The sequence below is a fragment of the Meles meles genome, chromosome 16, assembly GCF_922984935.1.
Source record: "Meles meles chromosome 16, mMelMel3.1 paternal haplotype, whole genome shotgun sequence".
NCBI classification, from domain to species: domain Eukaryota; kingdom Metazoa; phylum Chordata; class Mammalia; order Carnivora; family Mustelidae; genus Meles; species Meles meles.
The window spans coordinates 37020560-37039404 of record NC_060081.1 but is presented as its reverse complement, the minus strand read 5'-3'; the positions used below and the strand labels follow the sequence as shown (position 1 = coordinate 37039404).

The 18845-nt window shown below is 41.3% G+C and overlaps 1 protein-coding gene across 1 annotated transcript in view; it reads left to right on the top strand.

Moving 5' to 3' along the window:
* KIZ (kizuna centrosomal protein) overlaps positions 1–18845 on the top strand; it is a 128532-nt gene that overhangs the window by 88000 nt on the left and 21687 nt on the right. The window contains 2 exon segments of the mRNA XM_045981581.1: positions 8402–8567; positions 9823–9888. Coding sequence (XP_045837537.1) covers positions 8402–8567; positions 9823–9888 — 232 coding nt within the window.

The following is an 18845-nucleotide window of genomic DNA, read 5'->3' as shown; positions in this document are numbered from 1 at the left end:
CCTTGCACACATTTGCATTTTGCTGCATTTTGTGTGATTTGGTAAATAAAGAATGATATTCTTTAGGAAAAACAGAACCTGTGTTTCTTAGGTCCATTCCATACCTGTTGATAAATGTGGTTCTTAAGAAGAATTTTGTTCTCAGGTTTTGTTGTCCATTTTATTCAGTACAATTTTATAACAACATTGTTTCCCATCCATTCCATTCACTGCAAGTACTTCACATTTCACCCACATCAAGGGTGACAGAAGTATTGGTATACGTCCCTTTGCTATCTAATCACCTTGTTATTTAAGTTGTTGATAGTAGAACACATATTCCAAGTTCCAGACTACCAATTCACTCATAATTTTTAACATAATAACTCCAATATTAATGGGAAGGGGGCTGCCTGATTAAAAACTTAGGAACCAAATGATATTCTGCCTCCCCTAGTACGTTTTTTTGTTCCTTTTTTTTTTTTAAAGATTTATTTATTTGACAGATAGAGATTACAAGTAGGCAGAGAGGCAGGCAGAGAGAGAGGAGGAAGCAGGCTCCCAGCTAAGCAGAGAGCCCGATGCGGGGCTCGATCCCAGCACCCCGGGATCATGACCTGAGCTGAAGGCAGAGGCTTTAACCCGCTGAGCCACCCAGACGCCCCTGTTCCTTTTTTTTTTATTAAAATTATTTATTTTTTCAGCATAACAGTATTCATTGTTTTTGCACAACACCCAGTGCTCCATGCAATACGTGCCCTCCCTATTACCCACCACCTGGTTCCCCCAACCTCCCACCCCCGCCCCTTCAAAACCCTCAGGTTGTTTTTCAGAGTCCCTAGTCTCTTATGGTTCGCCTCCCCTTCCAATTTCCCTCAACTTCCTTCTCCTCTCCATCTCCCAATGTCCTCCATGTCATTTGTTATGCTCCACAAATAAGTAAAACCATATGATACTTGACTCTCTCGGCTTGACTTATTTCACTCAGCATAATCACTTCCAGTCCCGTCATGTTGCTACAAAAGTTGGGTATTCATCCTTTCTTTCTTTTTTTTTTTTTTTATAAACATATAATGTACTTTTATCCCCAGGGGTACAGGTCTGTGAATCACCAGGTTTACACACTTCACAGCACTCACCATAGCACATACCCTCCCCAATGTCCATAACCCCCTCCCCCTCTCCCAACCCCATCTCCCCCCAGCAACCCCCAGTTTGTTTTGTGAGATTAAGAGTCATTTATGGTTTGTCTCCCTCCCAATCCCATCTTGTTTCATTTATTCTTCTCCTATCCCCCAACCCCCCATGTTGCATCTCACGTCCTCATATCAGGGAGATCATATGATAGTTGTCTTTCTCCGATTGACTTATTTCACTAAGCATGATACGCTCTAGTTCCATCCACGTCGTCACAAATGTCAAGATTTCATTTCTTTTGATGGCTGCATAGTATTCCATTGTGTATATATACCACATCTTCTTTATCCATACATCTGTTGATGGACATCTAGGTTCTTTCCATAGTTTGGCTATTGTAGACATTGCTGCTATAAACATTCGGGTGCACGTGCCCCTTTGGATCACTACGTTTGTATCTTTAGGGTAAATACCCAGGAGTGCAATTGCTGGGTCATAGGGTAGTTCTATTTTCAACATTTTGAGGAACCTCCATGCTGTTTTCCAGAGCGGTTGCACCAGCTTGCATTCCCACCAACAGTGGAGGAGGGTTCCCCTTTCTCCACATCCTCGCCAGCATCTGTCATTTCCTGACTTGTTAATTTTAGCCATTCTGACTGGTGTGAGGTGATATCTCATTGTGGTTTTGATTTGTATTTCCCTGATGCCGAGTGACGTGGAGCACTTTTTCATGTGTCTGTTGGCCATCTGGATGTCTTCTTTGCAGAAATGTCTGTTCATGTCCTCTGCCCATTTCTTGATTGGATTGTTTGTTCTTTGGGTGTTGAGTTTGCTTTTTTTGTTCCTTTTTAAATCATTGTGATCTCATCTTTGTCACAATCATAAAAGCTACCAACAAATTAATGATGAAATCTGCCCTTAAAAGTAGAAGTAAGTGAGAAGTTTCTGTTAGTTTGGGACTGAAGAAACGCAAAGCCCTAAAGAACCGTGTTACCAAAATGACATGAGCAAGACAAGTCTTGTGAACTTTACAACAAAATGCTTTTGTGAATTCTAGGACTGCTTTGTTTTACACAGTCATCCTGTCACGATGAGCAAAATTTCAAGTGTCTTCGAGTTGCTTCTCTGCATTGAAACAATATACACATTTAGTATATGGGTTAAATATTTCTCCATAGATAAAAATCATTAAAACTAAGAGATTTTCAAAATTTAAGAAAGCTCTACTAGAAATTACTTGGTGAAGAATCTAGTGAAGCTCAGAAATATTTACTTTGATCTCTTGGGTAAATGGCTAATTAAATAGCCACATGTAAATGATGTTTACCTGTGGGTCCCTTTGCTGTCAGCTGGAGTCAATCCTGTCTCTTGAGTAAATACATCATTAAAGCCACCGAAACTCAGATTATGTCCCCTCGAGACCAGATAAGATCCACAGCACCTGCATAACCTATTAGGTAATTACATAATTGAGCTGCATGCTTTTAAATCAGAAAAATTTGTAATTACTTTATGTGGAAAAAAGAATGAGTTGGGTGCTTCATTAAAACACTAAGTGCCTTAATACTCCTTTTTTCCTACGTGATGCCTCTTTCTGCTGGGAGAACTCCTCCAGGCAAAGCAGAGTGGCTTGCTGGTGTCACCCACAGAGCAGGTCAGTCGTGTCTCCCACCACACATGCACCTCCAGAGAGACATGTGACTGGTCACAGAAATCCCTTCACCTCTCCCTAAATGATGGACAGGATTTTTGATCTTATCTCTTGAATACATATTTGCTGCCTCATATTAATACTTTCCCGTTTCTTTTAATTGCTACATAGATAAAAACCCCCTTTCCCATAACCTTTCCTCTTCCCCTCCTATAACTTAGATATAACTTAAGAGCATTTTGCTTTAACTTGTGAATAATTACTTCCAGTGTGCAAGAGGAGGGTCCTTGAGGAAGATCAATTAAATCTGTGTATTAGGAGAAAATGTCACCTGATGTTTTTTAAATTTTCTTGTTTTTTTGTATCTGCACTAATAGCACCGATTTATGTATAGAAGAGAATTTAATTTTACTAAATGCTTTCACATTTACCTTCTCTTTATATTTGTAGCACCCATCACAGAAACCAGCCTCTTTTATGGGTAGCATACATTTAAAAAAAAAAAAAAAAAAAACTAGCAGAGAAAAAAACCACCTCCCAAATTTGGAATATTGAGATAAACAAAAAGAATAAAAGATAATTTTCCATTGGAATTGCAGTATGTGGTTTTTAATATTTAATATATTGACAAACCTGGGCTGTACTGTTGGTACAAAGCTGCTTTTTTTCCCACTTGTCACAAGTAGAGTTCCCTTCATATCATCCCATGTTCTTCTACCTCATTTCAAATGGCTGTACAGAGATCCCCATATGGATACTCCAATATCTTTTGTTTTTAATTGCTCCTCTAGTAAAAAATATTTCAAAGAACATCTGGGCCATTCAATTTTTACAGCTGTCCACACTATTCCCTTAGGATGAATTTCTAGATGTGGAATTGTGAGGTCAGAAGGCACGTGCATCTCTTACACTGTAGCTATGCACCAGTATGTCTCACTCTGGAAGGGTCATCAGTTACAAGGAATGAATGAAAATGTGATTTCCCTGAGCTTTTTATGAAACTGGATACTATTGACTTTTTTTTTTTTGAGCATCAAGATTGAGAAGTACAAATGACATTCAATTTTTTTTTGCTCATTTGACCTTTATATTACAATTGAGGTCAAATTTTCCCCTACCTATTTGTTAGCCATTTGTATTTCTTCTTTAATAATTTGCAGGTTCATATTCTTTGCTCATTTTTCTATTAGGTTAGTAATTTTTTTCTTACGGACTTGTAAGAACTTTTTTTTCCCTACAAATTGGTGCAATTTGTTGCAATATTTTGAACAGTTTGATTTCCTCCTTTCATTTCTTTTAATGGTGTTTAGGACATAATGTCTTTTCCAGTAATACATTCATCTATCTATCCATGCATGTGAATATCACACTTGATTGTTCCTGGATATAAATTAAGAGATGACTCTCAGGGTTCTAGACCTAGCAAGATCCATATTGAAACTAAACTTTGAGAAAAATTCTAGTATGTTGAACCAATAACTCTAGGTGTCCTGCTGAGTGTAATTCATGGGATGATTTATCTTTTATGAGATCTGAAATGTGAGGGCACCTCTGGGTGGCTCCTTCATTAAGCAGCTGCCTTCAACTCAGGTCTTGATCCCAGGGTCCTGGGATCCGAGCACTGCATAGGGCTCCCTGCTCTGCGGAGAGACTACTTCTCCCTCTTCCACTCCCCCTGCTTGTGTTCCCTCTCTCCCTCCCTCTCTCTCTCTCTCTGTCAAATAAATAATCTTAAAAAAAAAATAAATAAAAAGTAAGATCTGAAATGTAGAGATATCACCACCAGTCATTCTGCAAACAGTATGTGCCTTGGCATTGAATTTCCCTTTTTGCCTGGCTCTGGGGAAGGCAGAAAAGTGAGAGACTAGCTTATTGATATTGACTTAAGCATCAGACTTAAACAGTGACAGTCTCCATTGCCCTCCAGGGCTCAAAATGTATGCAATCAAAGAGAGCCTTTATTAGCTAACGGATAAGTTGAAACCCAAGCATAGTCCATTCATAAGCGCCATCAGGAGGCCAGTAGGAAAAGTTGTTGTCTGGTGGCATTTTTCACATAGAGAGCTCCAATTTGCAGAGCCCATTCAGTCCCAGCATGAGCTGTGTAAAGCAGCTTGTTCACTCTGCTCTGGGCTTTGTTCCTGTGCAGGTATGGGTTAGTGTTGTGGTCTGTAGTTAGTGTTGTAGCTCCTTCAAGTCGGGGACTTCCTTAAAAATACGCCTTTCTAGGGGCGCCTGGGTGGCTCAGCGGGTTAAAGCCTCTGCCTTCAGCTCAGGTCATGATCCCAGGGTCCTGGGATCGAGCCCCGCATCGGGCTCTCTGCTTGGCTGGGAGCCTGCTTCCTCCTCTCTCTCTCTCTGCCTGCCTCTCTGCCTACTTGTAATCTCTATCTGTCAAATAAAAAAAAAAAAAATACGCCTTTCTAAAAGGTCTGCAAACAATACAGCTTGAGAATGTATTACAAATGTTTCTCCGAACTCTGCCAAACTTGTTTTTGACTCAAAACCTTCTGCCTATTTCTTATCTGAGGCTGGTGTTTCTTACTGTGCTGCTTATCATTATTCCCTGCTTGTTGGGGACTTATATTGTGGATTCCTTTACGGATGACCCACTAGGCACATCTGCTGCTCTCTGTTGGCTCCATGGTCCACTAAAGCCAAGCCAGCCATTCTCCTGTAGTAATTTGACCTTCTATCAAAATCCTTACAGATAGAGAAAACTCATCTTTGAGAAATTATCTGTAGAATTATCTTAGAAGATGAATCCTTTTATAAATATCTCTACCAAAAAAGTAAGAGAAGTCCTAGAGAAAGGAGTATTGAGTAGTGAAGATCATTTATCTTCATTTGTGAAATACATGAAATAAAGACCTGCAGTATGCCCACCACTCTACTTACCTCACCCTAGTCAAAAAAAAAAAAAAAAAAGAGGGCTCAGTGTAGAACTGTCAGCAGGGCTCATATGGGTATTAAGCATAGAAAGACTTATTATTACAAAAACATTCAATATTAATATAGCATTTTATTTTGAGAACCAGTTGGAACCCAGCCACAGCAAAAGAAGGTCTCCTATGAAAAGGGATGCACAAAGCTTTGAGATAAATTGTGTGTCATCATTGAGGGCCTAATAAGTAATCTGAGTCACTGGCAACCCCAGTTTCTGTTGTCTTCAAATTCTACAGCACAAAGTGCAGGAAGTTGCAACAATCCTTGAATAATTTTATTCTTGAGATATATGTGAAGACAGGCCATTATGAAGTCATGCCAAGAAATTATTAGTTACAGCTATTGCATAAGGTAAGATATGGAAGAAATACATCTGTGAGGGATATTCAGATGTTTGGAGTACTTTGCTATCAGAAAAAGAAAACTACAGCTTTCTTTTTTTTTTTTCCCAAGATTTTTGTTTATTTAGTTCACAGAAAGAGATCAGAAGTAGGCAGAGAGGCAGGCAAAGCAGGCTCCCTGCTGAGCAGAGAGCCCAATGTGGGACTCAGTCCCAGGACCCCGAGATCATGACCTGGGCCAAAGGCAGAGGCTTAACTCACTGAGCCACCCAGGCGCCCCAAAATTACAGCTGTCAATATAGACTCTGGGCCAGTTCTTTTTGTTCATAGTCTTCCTTTTTTTTTTTTTTTTTTTTTTTTTAGATATTTTATTTATTTGACAGAGATCACAAGTAGGCAGAGAGGCAGGCAGGAGGTAGGGGAAGCAGGCTCCCTGCTAAGCAGAGAGCCCAATACAGGGCTTGATCCCAGGACCCCAAGATCATGACCTGAGCCAAAAGCAGAAGCTTAAGCCACTCAGGCACCCCTTTCTGTTCACATTCTAAAATGTTTTTCAGATAGCCAGGATTATTGGGCACAGAGAATTGGAGATAACTCTCTGTGGGAACAGACTAGATCAGAATGGGCGGAGATCTAGAAATGAGACATGCCAGCCTGGTCCAGAGACCATACTGACAGTTGAAAGATGGGAGTTCAAGGACGTGGTCCTCCTACTCTTCATACCTCTCTTCCTGGACAGATTCAGGAAGAAGATGTGGTGCAGTGGTCCATGTAGGCAGCTGGGATTGGGGCACTGTGGCAGCCAGTGATAGCTTCAGAGGCAGGACTTTATACCCAAATCCTAGTCTGCAGGGATACTGTGCAGATCACCCCAGAAAAGAGTTACCACCATTGGAGTAAGATTCAGGACTAATTTAAACAAATGGAGGAAAAGCACCTAGTTACTAGAAGTGGACCACAGACTGGTCTTGGCTCCAAGTCTAACTTGATGCCAAGTCCCTTGACCAAGGAGACTAGAACTCCTTTATTCCCCTCCAGTCAGCTGCTGCAGCCCCTAGAATGGGTACAGGCTGGTCCTAGGGAGGGCAGAAGGTAAAAGCCTTGCAGGGATGTCAAGGCCCATGGCAGTGACCTCAAAGTATGTTCCAGGCAAACTCAACAAGGCTAGATCTTCCATATTCTGCCTCAGTGATTCTCTCTGTCAAGGCATCTTCACCTTCTTTCATATTAATCACAAGGAAAGATTGTTGTGTTCCCTCTTCTTCCCCAGATAATTACGGTGTTACACTGCTTTGTGCTTAGACTAAAGGTGACCTGTAATGTTCTGTCCAGTCCCACTCTTCATATTAACTTGTAGAGTCTCATGTTCGTTTCCAATGGATTGGGTTGGACACTGCCCTGCTGTCAGATACCAGTGATAGGTCAGCACCACCACCTAGGTTTTCTCTGCGAAAAGCCTGGGCAAATCACCACTTACAAGTAGGAACTGAGAGAGAAACCTACACTCTAGAAGGAGGCGATGTCTTCATTGGTTACCTCTTGTTACCAGTATATTCGTATTTCTCAGGAGGAGAGTACGGACCTGGAAATGAATAGATGAGAGTATTAACTTGTCCTGTTAATTGCCATTTGTTCTCTACCTCTCAAGTTGGCCGTGATGAAATCTGTGCCAACCTCCTGCCCACAAGACATGAGGTGATATGGGTAAGACAGTTCAGCGCCCTTTGAAAACAGATAGGCAATGTGGCAGGCCAGTTTCCTGAGCTCTCAGCAGACTGAGGGGCAAAGTGCGGAGTGTCTTTATCCTTGATTAAAGAAGATGATTTAGAATAAGGTTAGTTCTCTTTTTGCTTTCATATATGCTCCTCAGCCACGAAGTTTTTCTGCAGTCTTCCCATTTGGGGAAGTTCAGGGTCATTTCTAGAAAGATGGGGATACCTCAAGGTCACATTCTTCCAGATCTCTTTCTCATTCCAAATCAAACATCTTCAGTGCCTGAAAAACAGATTCATGCAGTGAAAGATAAATCTTGGATAAACCAGCCCAGATTAATGGAGGTGGTCACATCTCATATACATACTTTACAAGTCAAAGAACACTTCTCCATTCCATAAGTCCTCAAAGAAGTTATCACAAGTGCAAGTTGTTGTAAAGAAATTATGATGGAAAATGACCAGATGTTGTCTCATCTTGAAGATATTTTAATTTCAGTTAAATGTCAGGAAGCAAATTAAACCCCAAGTAAAGCTTAACCTAACATTACTTTTGAAGGCTGGGTTTTTGAGACCAAGGGTAATGTGGTTAGAGTTTGTTTTTATTTCTTTGTGCTTTCTTTTAAACACTCTAGGCAACAGCATTATTGAAAAAAGCCCTTCCAGAAGAGTGTGACGATAGGTCAGCTATTCACAGTAATGAATCATCTTGCAGCTTGCCATCGATTCTGAATGACAATAGTGGAATAAAGGAAGCCAAACCCGCTCAGTGGCTCAACAGTGTTCGTACAAAGGAACAAGGTAACTATTGCTATAAATTCTGTCCACAGAAAACATGCATTCAGAGTCAACCCAACACCCTCTTTCTCAGGGTATTGCCTATAAAATTAAGCTGACTAGAGAATACTTCTGATTTTAATATGCATGATATGTTCTTTGTCTTATACCACCTCTTAGGAAATGTATTTGTTTTCATTTAGTCTAACAGGAATGGAAGACCTAACCATAGGTCTGCAGTTCTGTTAATATCCAATAAGGGTGTTTTTTGAGATTTTATTTATTTATTTGAAAGAGAGATGGAGCACAAGGTGGGTAGGGAGAAGCGGACTCCCCACTGAGCAGGAAGCCCAGTGTGGGTCTGGATCCCAGGACACAGGGCTCCATCCCAGGGCCCTGAGACCATAACCTGACCCGAAATTAGAGGCTTAACTGACTGAGCCACCCAGGCACCCCTCCAATAAGTTTTTGTAAGTAATGAAATGTTAGCAAAATGAATCTCTTGGCAGTAGATCATTTTGATCATGTCACAAAGATGAAGGTGATTCCATTAAAATGATTCCATAAAATACTCTGAAGTTTTTTATATCACTTAATAAAATCTACTCATAATTTGTAAACATTCTTTTTAATTATAATGGAACCTTATAAAAGTCTTAACAGATGACTATAATCAATGAGTTTATACTCCCCAAATTTAAGAGGCAATTTTTAGTATCTGGGAATTGTGCTTATTTTAGTAGTACTGTTAAGGCATGCCAGGAAACTGCTGTAATGTCATTTCTAAGACAGCCATAAGTTGCTCAGGATATGCTTAGAAGTCAATATACATGCACAGGATTTGGAGCTCACTTGTTTTAAGACCTATTTGAATTTGATAGATGTTGCACTATAGTATTTTGCTTCAAAGCAACATAGAGATACCTTAGATTTAGAACAGGTTTCCTTTTGGTCACCTGGGTGGCTCAGTAAGTTAAGCCTCTGCTTTGGGCTCAAGTCATGATCCCAGGGTTCTGGAATTGGGCCCATTTCTCTCTCTCCCTCAGCTCCTCCCCTGCTGCTCACGCTCTCTCCAATAAATAAATAATCTTAAAAAAGAATAGGCTTCCTTTTAGAAACGGTACAATTTCAGACAAAAAAATAAACTAACCCACAGAAAGGGACATGGGGAGTCAATGAAAATAAAAGGAATGGCAGTTAAAAAAAAAAGGCAAACAAAGGTCCACTCCATAAATATAACCTTGAGATACACTTTTATCATCTCGTGTTTTGTTTTTAGAAGTTTCCAGTGGCTGTGGAGATGAGAGCAGGGAAGAAAGCATGGCAGCGAAGATCCCAATCACAGGTAAAGTTACAGTGACCTGAGAGTTTCAGAAGGAATTCAGCCTTATCATGTAACTGGAACCCTCTAGTGGTTTGTGAACTCTACTAAGAGCAAGGATATTCAGCTGCTGCATACTGGAGCAGGCGATTAATTGTAAGAGCAGAGCATGTGAGCTTACGTTAACATAAACTAAGGTAGAAAATACTTCATAATCATGTCATATATTTACACGTGTGAGCACCCCCGCCCCACAGCCTTTCAGCACCTGCATCTGGGTGACAAGGTCAGTCTCCATGGGGAACACCCAGTCATTATACGGCAAACTACAGATGTTTCTGTTGTGACTCTTTTCTTGCCTGTGATAATTGAATGTGTATCATTAAAAATAAGAGCAAGGGTGGGGGGAGTGCCAGACAGAAAGCTTGCCCTGTACCTCCGATAACTTAAAACTAGCCATAATAGGAAGTGATTAGCTCTTCTGATAATTTAACAATTTTAGCAGTAAGGTTTCATCAAGACCTATTAATATTTCTGCACATGTATTAGGCTTGTTTAGATGCAATCTGAGTATCATTACTTTTTTTTAGTTTTAGAACATCAACAGCAGCAATTAGTATTCTGAACAGCGTTCTATTTGTCGTACATCTAAATTTACTAGTACCTTATTTTGTAAAGTGGTGTACTACTTCATTAGAAATTCAAAGGTCTGACTTTAAATATTTATACAAGTAAATACACCATTGCACCGAGGTACTGAGGCATGCATCTGCATATCTGGTAGTTTCGTTGTTTATAAGCAGAAAAGAATAGCTTTCTTTTATGGCAGTGCAATTCATGGCCTGATGATTAATTTTTTAAACCCATGTTTCTGTGATGAACTCTGGTTTTGAAAAAGGAGTTTATAGTAGAGCAGTTGTTGTATCTATTCTGCATCAGATAGTATTTCACTCCAAAATACACAGGTTTTCTTTTCAACATTTTCCCAGTAATATAGTTTATTGCATTTTTATTCTTCATTTTGAGAAAACTCTGTTAGGGTCTCTTCTTTATTTCCTTTTTATGAATAGAAGTGTAGATGATCCCGAGCTGCAAATAACCAAGAAGTTATTTGGATGCTTTTCCTTTGCAGTTTACCTTTGAATGCAGAAGTATCTAATGACCTCTGAATTTGTTTCAGTGAAAATGACAAAGGCTAATGGGGTGGAAACCAGGAGATAACCCAGTTGCCCATTCTTACTTCTCCAGTATTCTTTCCAAACATCCCTTGCCAGTAGACGACTCTCCCACAAATTAATCCAGATGGCATTTTCCATAGACTTTTAGAGCAGAAGAGAGTTAAGTACTGGACTTTCACATTTTTCTCCTCCTCGTGCAGGAAGAGGTGTAATAAGCCTAACGAGGATTATTTGCCATTAGCATCTTCAAAGAAATTGCAATTCCAACAACCTGCCATTGATCCATCAGTAGTTGGCAGTTTAAAAAAAAAAAGTACTTTGTGCTTCTTGTATGCCAAAGTAGTAGACATATAAACTAACTTGGGAAATACATAAGAAGGAAAAAAAAAACTTTCAAAACCAGTGACTTTGTTTGAGCCTTGCCGGTTCTGTCCTGGCTACCAACTCTCTTCTGTGCTCCCCACCCACCAGATCTCCCATGAAGTTAATGTTTGAGGGCCTCAGACACCTTGGCCCTGCTTAATACTATTGTTGCACATGTCACTGACGTTACAATCTTAAGTTCTTTTTTTCCCCCACTTTTTTGCGAGATATAATTGTCATATAACGTATTACTTCAATCTCCAAGTTTTTGATCATCATATTTTTATTTTTATTTTTTTAAATATTATTCTTTTTTTTTAAAGATTTTATTTATTTATTTGACAGACAGAGATCACAAGTAGGCAGAGAGGGAGGCAGAGAGAGAGGAAGGGAAGCAGGCTCCCTGCTGAGCAGAGAGCCCCATGCGGGGTTCGATCCCAGGACCCTGGGATCATGACCCGAGCTGAAAGCAGAGGCTTTAACCCACTGAGCCACCTAGGCGCCCCCATGTTTTTATTTTTTAAGAGATTTTATTTATTTATCTGACACACAGAGAGAGAGAGAACACAAGCAGAGGGAGTGGCAGGCAGAGGGAGAGGGAGAAACAGGCTCCCCGCTGAGCAAGGAGCCCAATGTGGGGCTTGATCCCAGGATCCTGGGATCATGACCTCAGTGGAAGGCAGCCGCTTAACCGACTGAACCACCCAGATGCCCCAACCATCATCTTTTTATTAAATCTTTGTGTCTTTTGGCATAATTACTTGGAGATTTGGCCCTCGGTAGAGTTAGGGCAGGTGTATCATCTGATTTAAGATAGAGTCCACCTCTCCATTCATAATAACTTTTTGAGGTTTTTCTGTTGTATGAGCTACGTTCCTGCTAGAGTATTCCAAAGAAGGAATATTCCAGAGGCTATCCTCTGGGAGTTGAGGAGATATGGCGGCTGTCCCTGGGCTTTGGCATTAGCCATCTATGTCAGCTCTTTACTCCCTGCTCTGTTTCCTCATCCCTCTGAGCATTTCTATTGGGAAAGCAGACACATTACCTGGCAAGGTTGTCTTAAAGTTGAAATGAGATCATGTGTGTGAAAGTGCCAAGCATGTACTACACACTCAATATATGAATGCTACCTCCAGAACTGCAGTAGGCGCTTGGGACCAAGACCCACCCAAGCCCTGTGCTGCCATAATTCCTCATAGACAGCACTTCCCAGTAGTACCACTAAATTAATTTCTTCAAGAAATTTCCACTTGAAAACTCAATGGATGGTTTGAATCTATAAGGATTTTTACCTTATCAAAAAGGAATCTTGAGAGTTTCATGATATTTTAGGAACTTCTAATTACTCCCATGAGTAATTAGAGGATGATGAAGTGATTCCTGGAGGTCTTCTTCTTGGTGAAGGCCACATGTCTCTGCTTGTGAGTACTCATGTACCACATGCCTGACGTATCCACAGTGGAGGACATTGCAGGGCACCTGATCACCAGGCAAACATTCCCGTGGTGTCAACATTTCCCCCCATCTGTTCTGTGCAGTACTCCACCCAGAAGATACTTTGAGGAACATGTATTTTGGGACCAAACCCTACATGACCCCTCTTTCCCTCTCTAGCCAGCACAGTGTGCCAAGGCATATTAAAGAACTTTTAGAATTTCCAATAAATGAAACATTTAAAAGTGCGAACTTAGAGTTTCATATAACTTATCTCCTATCTGAAAATGGAATCCTTCCTATAAATGGCCAACAAAGTTAACATGCTGTGGGACACATTTTGGGGAATGTAAATATACACACATACATATGGAATGTTTATTAAGACCTTAAGTCTAGGGGCACCTGGGTGGCTTAGTTAGTTAAACGTCTGACTCTTGATTTCAGCTCAGGTCATGATCTCAGGGTCGGGAGATAGAGCCCATGCCCAGCATGGAGCCTGCTTGGAATTCTATATTTCCCTCTCCCTCTACCCCTCTCCCCCTTTCTAAAACAAACAAACAAACAAACAAAAGCCTTAAGTCTAATGAGGGCACCAGTATTCTCAATTGTCTAAATTTATCTTCAACCTTTTCCTGCGGTTCTCTTTTGTGGGACTGTCCCTCATAGATGAGATTGCTTTATGATATTATATTATAATATTTAGTGTAACTAGACCCAGATGACATCATGACTGAAAGCTATGTGTTAAAGCTGCTCCCTGAACTGACAACCAGCAGGTTACAATAGTAACTTGTGACAGTCCAAAGTGCTCCTCTTCCGTGTGTGTCCTCTCTGTGACATTATGTGCTTTATAGCCATCTCAGGAGAGACGTAGTAAAGAGAGAGGCTGAGGTGAAATGTAGGACAGGCCCCAGGAAGCTGGGCAGGATGGGTGGGAGGCCCTGAAGTTACACCGTTTTCAGAATGATGAGGGTCCTGGGGAAGTTTAACCCCAAAAGAGCACAAAAGCTATCTGTAAATATTTGTGGGGCTGCTACGCACCAGCATTTATCAAGTGTAACTGCAGAGTGTAGCTCCATTTGTGAGTGTTCCAAGGAAGGAATTCATAGTGGGGTTGTAGAAGAACTTTCTAGCTCTTCATTCCAGCAAAACCAAGGTGTCTTTCAGCTGCTAACTGGTTGCACTGTGGCAGGAACCCACTCTAAAGGGGCGCCATGGAAGGAATTCTTGTTTCTGGGAACCCCAAGTTTCCTTCAAATGCTGGGAGTCTGTGAGTTGCAGTCCATAGCAAAGGAATCAAATGCGCCAACATTCTCATTTCTTTTTTTTCCCCTTTATCTGCTTATCATTCCCAAACATGGGTTTTCCTGGCAGAGGGGCTCATCTTTAACAAATTTGCTGTCACTCTGAAAGGCATCTGCTTTGTTAATCATCATTTGGGAAGAGTGTAAGTTTCATAACTTCGGCTCCCACAATCTGTGCTAGAATTTACACAGAAATCCTTCAATACACACACACACACACACACACACACACACACACACACACACACAGCCTTTATGATCTCCCATTGTTAACACAGTCTACTCCTTTTATTAGTCTGGCTCTTCACACTTAAGAATCCAGGTACACTGAGGGTTTTGAAGGGTCAGGGGTGGGAAGTTGGGGCAACCTGAGGGTTTTGAAGGGTCAGGGGTGGGAGGTTGGGGGAAAAGGTGGTGGGTAATGGGGAGGGCACGTTTTGCATGGAACACTGGGTGTTGTGCAAAAAGAATGAATACTGTTACGCTGAAAAAATAAATAAAATGAAAAAAAAAAAGAATCCAGGTACAAATCAAATATTAATTTGAATGACTAAGAACATGTGGTTTTCTGTGTAAAATAAATAAATATATCATATGCATGTATGCTATACCTTTACTTGGGCTGCTTCCTAGAAATACCAGGACAGCAAAAGCCCATGACCCCGCCCTCACTAAGCCTCCATCCTGTCCGATCTTCATAACAGTCCTGTGGGGTAAATATCAGTAACTCATTCTACAGACAGTCCAACAGAAACCTAGAAAGGTTAAGATTCCTGCTCAAGGCCATGTAGTTAGTGTGTTGGGTTTGGAACTTAAACTTCAAGATTTAAGCCTTGACCTCCTTCCATTCCACCACCCTTCCCCTTTCATTTGACAGGAGAGACAACCACATCAGGATGTCTGGATTAGTGAAATATCAGTGTGTATCCCCACAAAAGATGAGCTCTGTGAGGATGCTTGGAGAGCTGTGATGAACAAAGCCATACCTTTCCTTTCCCTTTTGTCAGGCCTAGAGATGTGGGCAGCTCACAAGGATTTCCAAGTACAGATTGTACCAGAAGTTTGCCCTTCATAAAGAAGGGCAAGCCTGAGTGCAGTTAGGCCTGAGACCGTGTGCAAGTAGTAGGCTGTTCAGGTCAGTGTTTCCCTGAAACATGTAGGCCAAGATTAAGGCAACACTTAATCTAGCTGATGAGAGAAAGTCTCCCTCTGAACTACTTCTACCCCCAAGTAAAATTTCCCACATGGGTGATTTTTTTTTGTATTTACACTAAATGTTACCTTTGAGAGGTAAGTAAGTTTTCATTTTAGCCAGTGATGTAGCTTATGCTGAATGTCATAAAAACCTATCACCTAACACAGTATCCTGCACATAGTGGCCACTCATTTCGTCAAACGAATGAATAAAAATGAGAGTGTTAAGGAGTTTCCTTAATGCGTGTTGATTCAGGCTAGAATACTATCTCTTTCAGTCATTCACTCCACCAGTACTTTTCCCACCCCACGTGCCCATCCTGGCAAAACTCATCTCCTTAAGCTCCATGTGAAAAGGCCTCTCAGCTTTTATCTCAAGAGGATTAAGCCTCTAAGAATGTCCATTCAGCCTCTCATTCTTTTGACACCAATTCTCTTGGTCAAGCTGTGTTGAAAGTGGTTGCCTGACTGTGCCATTTCTCACTGATATTCTTTGGAAGCTGAAATATTCAAGGTCATACCAAGGTACGTCCATTTAAAAGCTTTGTGGGAGGTCAGCATCGATTTGAAGGTTGCCACTTAGGGTTCTGGGCAGTGCTTCCCCAAACATGATTACTTGAGTTTTTCATCACACCGAAAAAGGGCTGAGAACCTACAACAGCCAGGTTGTCATTGGCTACTAGATTTATCCTGGGAGAAAAGACTGCAGTGACAACTTTTGGCAGCCAGAAAACAGAGGCACAGCCCCTCCACTACTCAGACTTTTCTAAGACCGTGTCTCACTTGTCCTGTCCCAGAAATGCACAAGAATCATGTAAAGACATGTCACCTGCAGTACCTGGAACTGGGAACCCCCAGCTCATGCAAAACCAGGGGAGCCAGCATGTGCTGCTGGACTGTCCCCTGCAATCCACACAGTCCTGTCTCTGTTGGGGAGGGCGGTCAGGCTGCTGGGGTCTCACCCATGGGGCCCATTGCCTACTGCTTGCTCCAGCAAAGCAGTCCTCACTCATAGCATTAAGGGTGGCCATGGTGATTTAAAGTGGTCAGTAAAGAATGAAAGGCATCTTTCTGAAGAGTGATCTTGGTTGGAGACTCCTGTGTTCAAGGAAATCAGTTCCTAAGTGCCTAGAGAAATTCTCCTCAGTGGCTGTGCAGTAACATCCCATGCAGGCTTTTGAACATGTCCATGCCCCAGCCACACCCTTGACCAGTCCCATCAGAACTCTGGGGGTGGGGCCCAGGCATCAGTCTTCTAGATACCTGGTGACTCCCCAGGTATGAGAACCACGAAGCAGGAGGTCTCAAGATGAGAGAGCCCTTGTGGGTCATGTTGTGACACACCCTCATTTTACACAAGAGAAAGAAAAGGGATTGAGCTTTGACTATTTCAGTAAAATTGGGGCTCAGGGAGTCTGTTATTTTCCCAGGGCTGCTATAACAAGTACCACAAACCTAAAACAACAGAAATATATTCTCTCACAGTTCTGGATGCCAGAGGCCTAAAATCAGAATGTCAGCAGGGCTGTGCTCCTTCTAAAGGCTCAAGGGCAGAATCCCTCTGTGCCTGTTCCAGCTTCTGGTGGCCCCTCACGTGTGGCAGGACCACTCCAGTCTCTGCCTATGTTCACATTGCCTTCTTTCCTGTGTCTCTGTTCTCTCCTTTTCCTACCAGGACCCCGTCATTGGATTTAAGGCCCACCATAAATCTACGGTGATTTCATTTTAAGGTCCATAACTAATGACATCGGCAAAGAACCTGTTTCCAAAGATCATATTCTGAGGTTCTGGGTGGTCATAAACCTGGGAGATGGGGGAGACACTTGGTGAGCCACTACAGGGGATAAGGAGGAATTGCTGCATATTTTACGTTTCTCGCACCCAAGTCGTCTTATACAGCGATTATTCCTGGTCCTACTATAAATGATGACAATGATAGTATTACTGTCTTTATTTCTGATTCTTCTCCTATAAATCATTGCATGCAAAGCAGCTAAAAATCCGGTTTTGCATGCCTATAAAATACAGCTTCCTGATCAGATTACTCCGTCTTTGGAAAGTTGAAACTTCCGTGACTTTCAGAGTTGAACACTCACCTCCCAGGACTGCATAGTGTTAAGTGGCAGGCACTAGGGCTATAAATTTACATGTGAAGTAACACCCCCAGAAGTGTTTCGGTTTGGTTTTGAAATATTAGGGGGTTTACAATCCTGCCATTTATTTTCAGGTGTAATTGTTGAATTGCTCCATGGAAATTAAGAATGTGGTGTATATACTTGTTTCCTGAAGCAGCTTCAGATGACTCTTCTGGATTAGGCATTTCGTCTCTTCTGCATGCATCGACCCTCTCCTTGGTGATAGATTTATGGGCCCAGGATGACTGGTTGAGTGGGGTTTATTGCAGAAAATCCGGACATGAAAAGCGATTCTCGTTTTGGATCCAACCTGTGTGTTTCACCTTACCATCCACTCACAGCCTTTAATTTTAAAAATCCTAAATATAGATGAGTTTTCTGTATTCTCTGACCATGGAACCACCCATATCCTAATATTCTCTCATTTTCGTTTGAGCAGATTATTAGACAAATGATTTCTGAATTTTAAGCGATAGTCTTTATCTTTAGATTTAATTTTAGAACTACATCCCATATTTTTTTTTCTTTTTCAAAAATGGGTTTGCCACAATCAACCACACATCTAGCACAGTGTGGGGGGAAAATTGCATGGGTGTAGACATACATGAAGGGTAACAGCACTGGGAAAATCAGCGGACAGAAGATACTTTTCAAATTTCATTTTAAAATTACTGCACACTTCATATAGGAATCATAATTATCCTCCTGTCCTCGAGGATACCCAGCGCTTTGTCAGTTCAAGGTCGTTTTTTTCCTCGCCGGTTTGATAGTATTGTTTGCATCCCCCTTTGTTATTCCTTTTCCGGGCCCAGCTCTTCCCTTTTTTCATGAGGGATTTCTGCGAAAGCTCTGCCTTGGAGACACCCCTTCGAGGCTGGTGAACCCCACGTTTATCTGGCTCTTGTAAAGGGTTGTTAAAAGCACTTGTTCATCAGATATTTTCTTTTTCCCTTTATTTGTAGATTTAGAAGTATTTTAGCAGGTGTACATTTGCATATAAAAGAGAACGAAAGATAAGAAGTTGAGGCTTTTTCTCTCTCCCCTTCTCACCAACATCATCTCTCCTCCGTCCCTTTATTCAGCATGTTTCCTCTTTCTTTCCCTGGCTGTTCCATTTTCTAGACACAAAGTGTATATCAAAAAGAAAAACACAATCTCAGTGATCCCTCACCCACTTTGCAGGAAGACAGATGACTGGGTTCAGCCAGCTTATGTAACAAAGTAGGGAAAGATGTATTTATTGTTGTGTCACCGGTATGGACTTAGTAGCCAGGGATAGATTTTTAACCCCCCTGTCTTACTTTATGTTTTAAACTCCACTGTTTTCTACTTTATAAATGAAATCCTGACATAGATTTGAGTATATAATG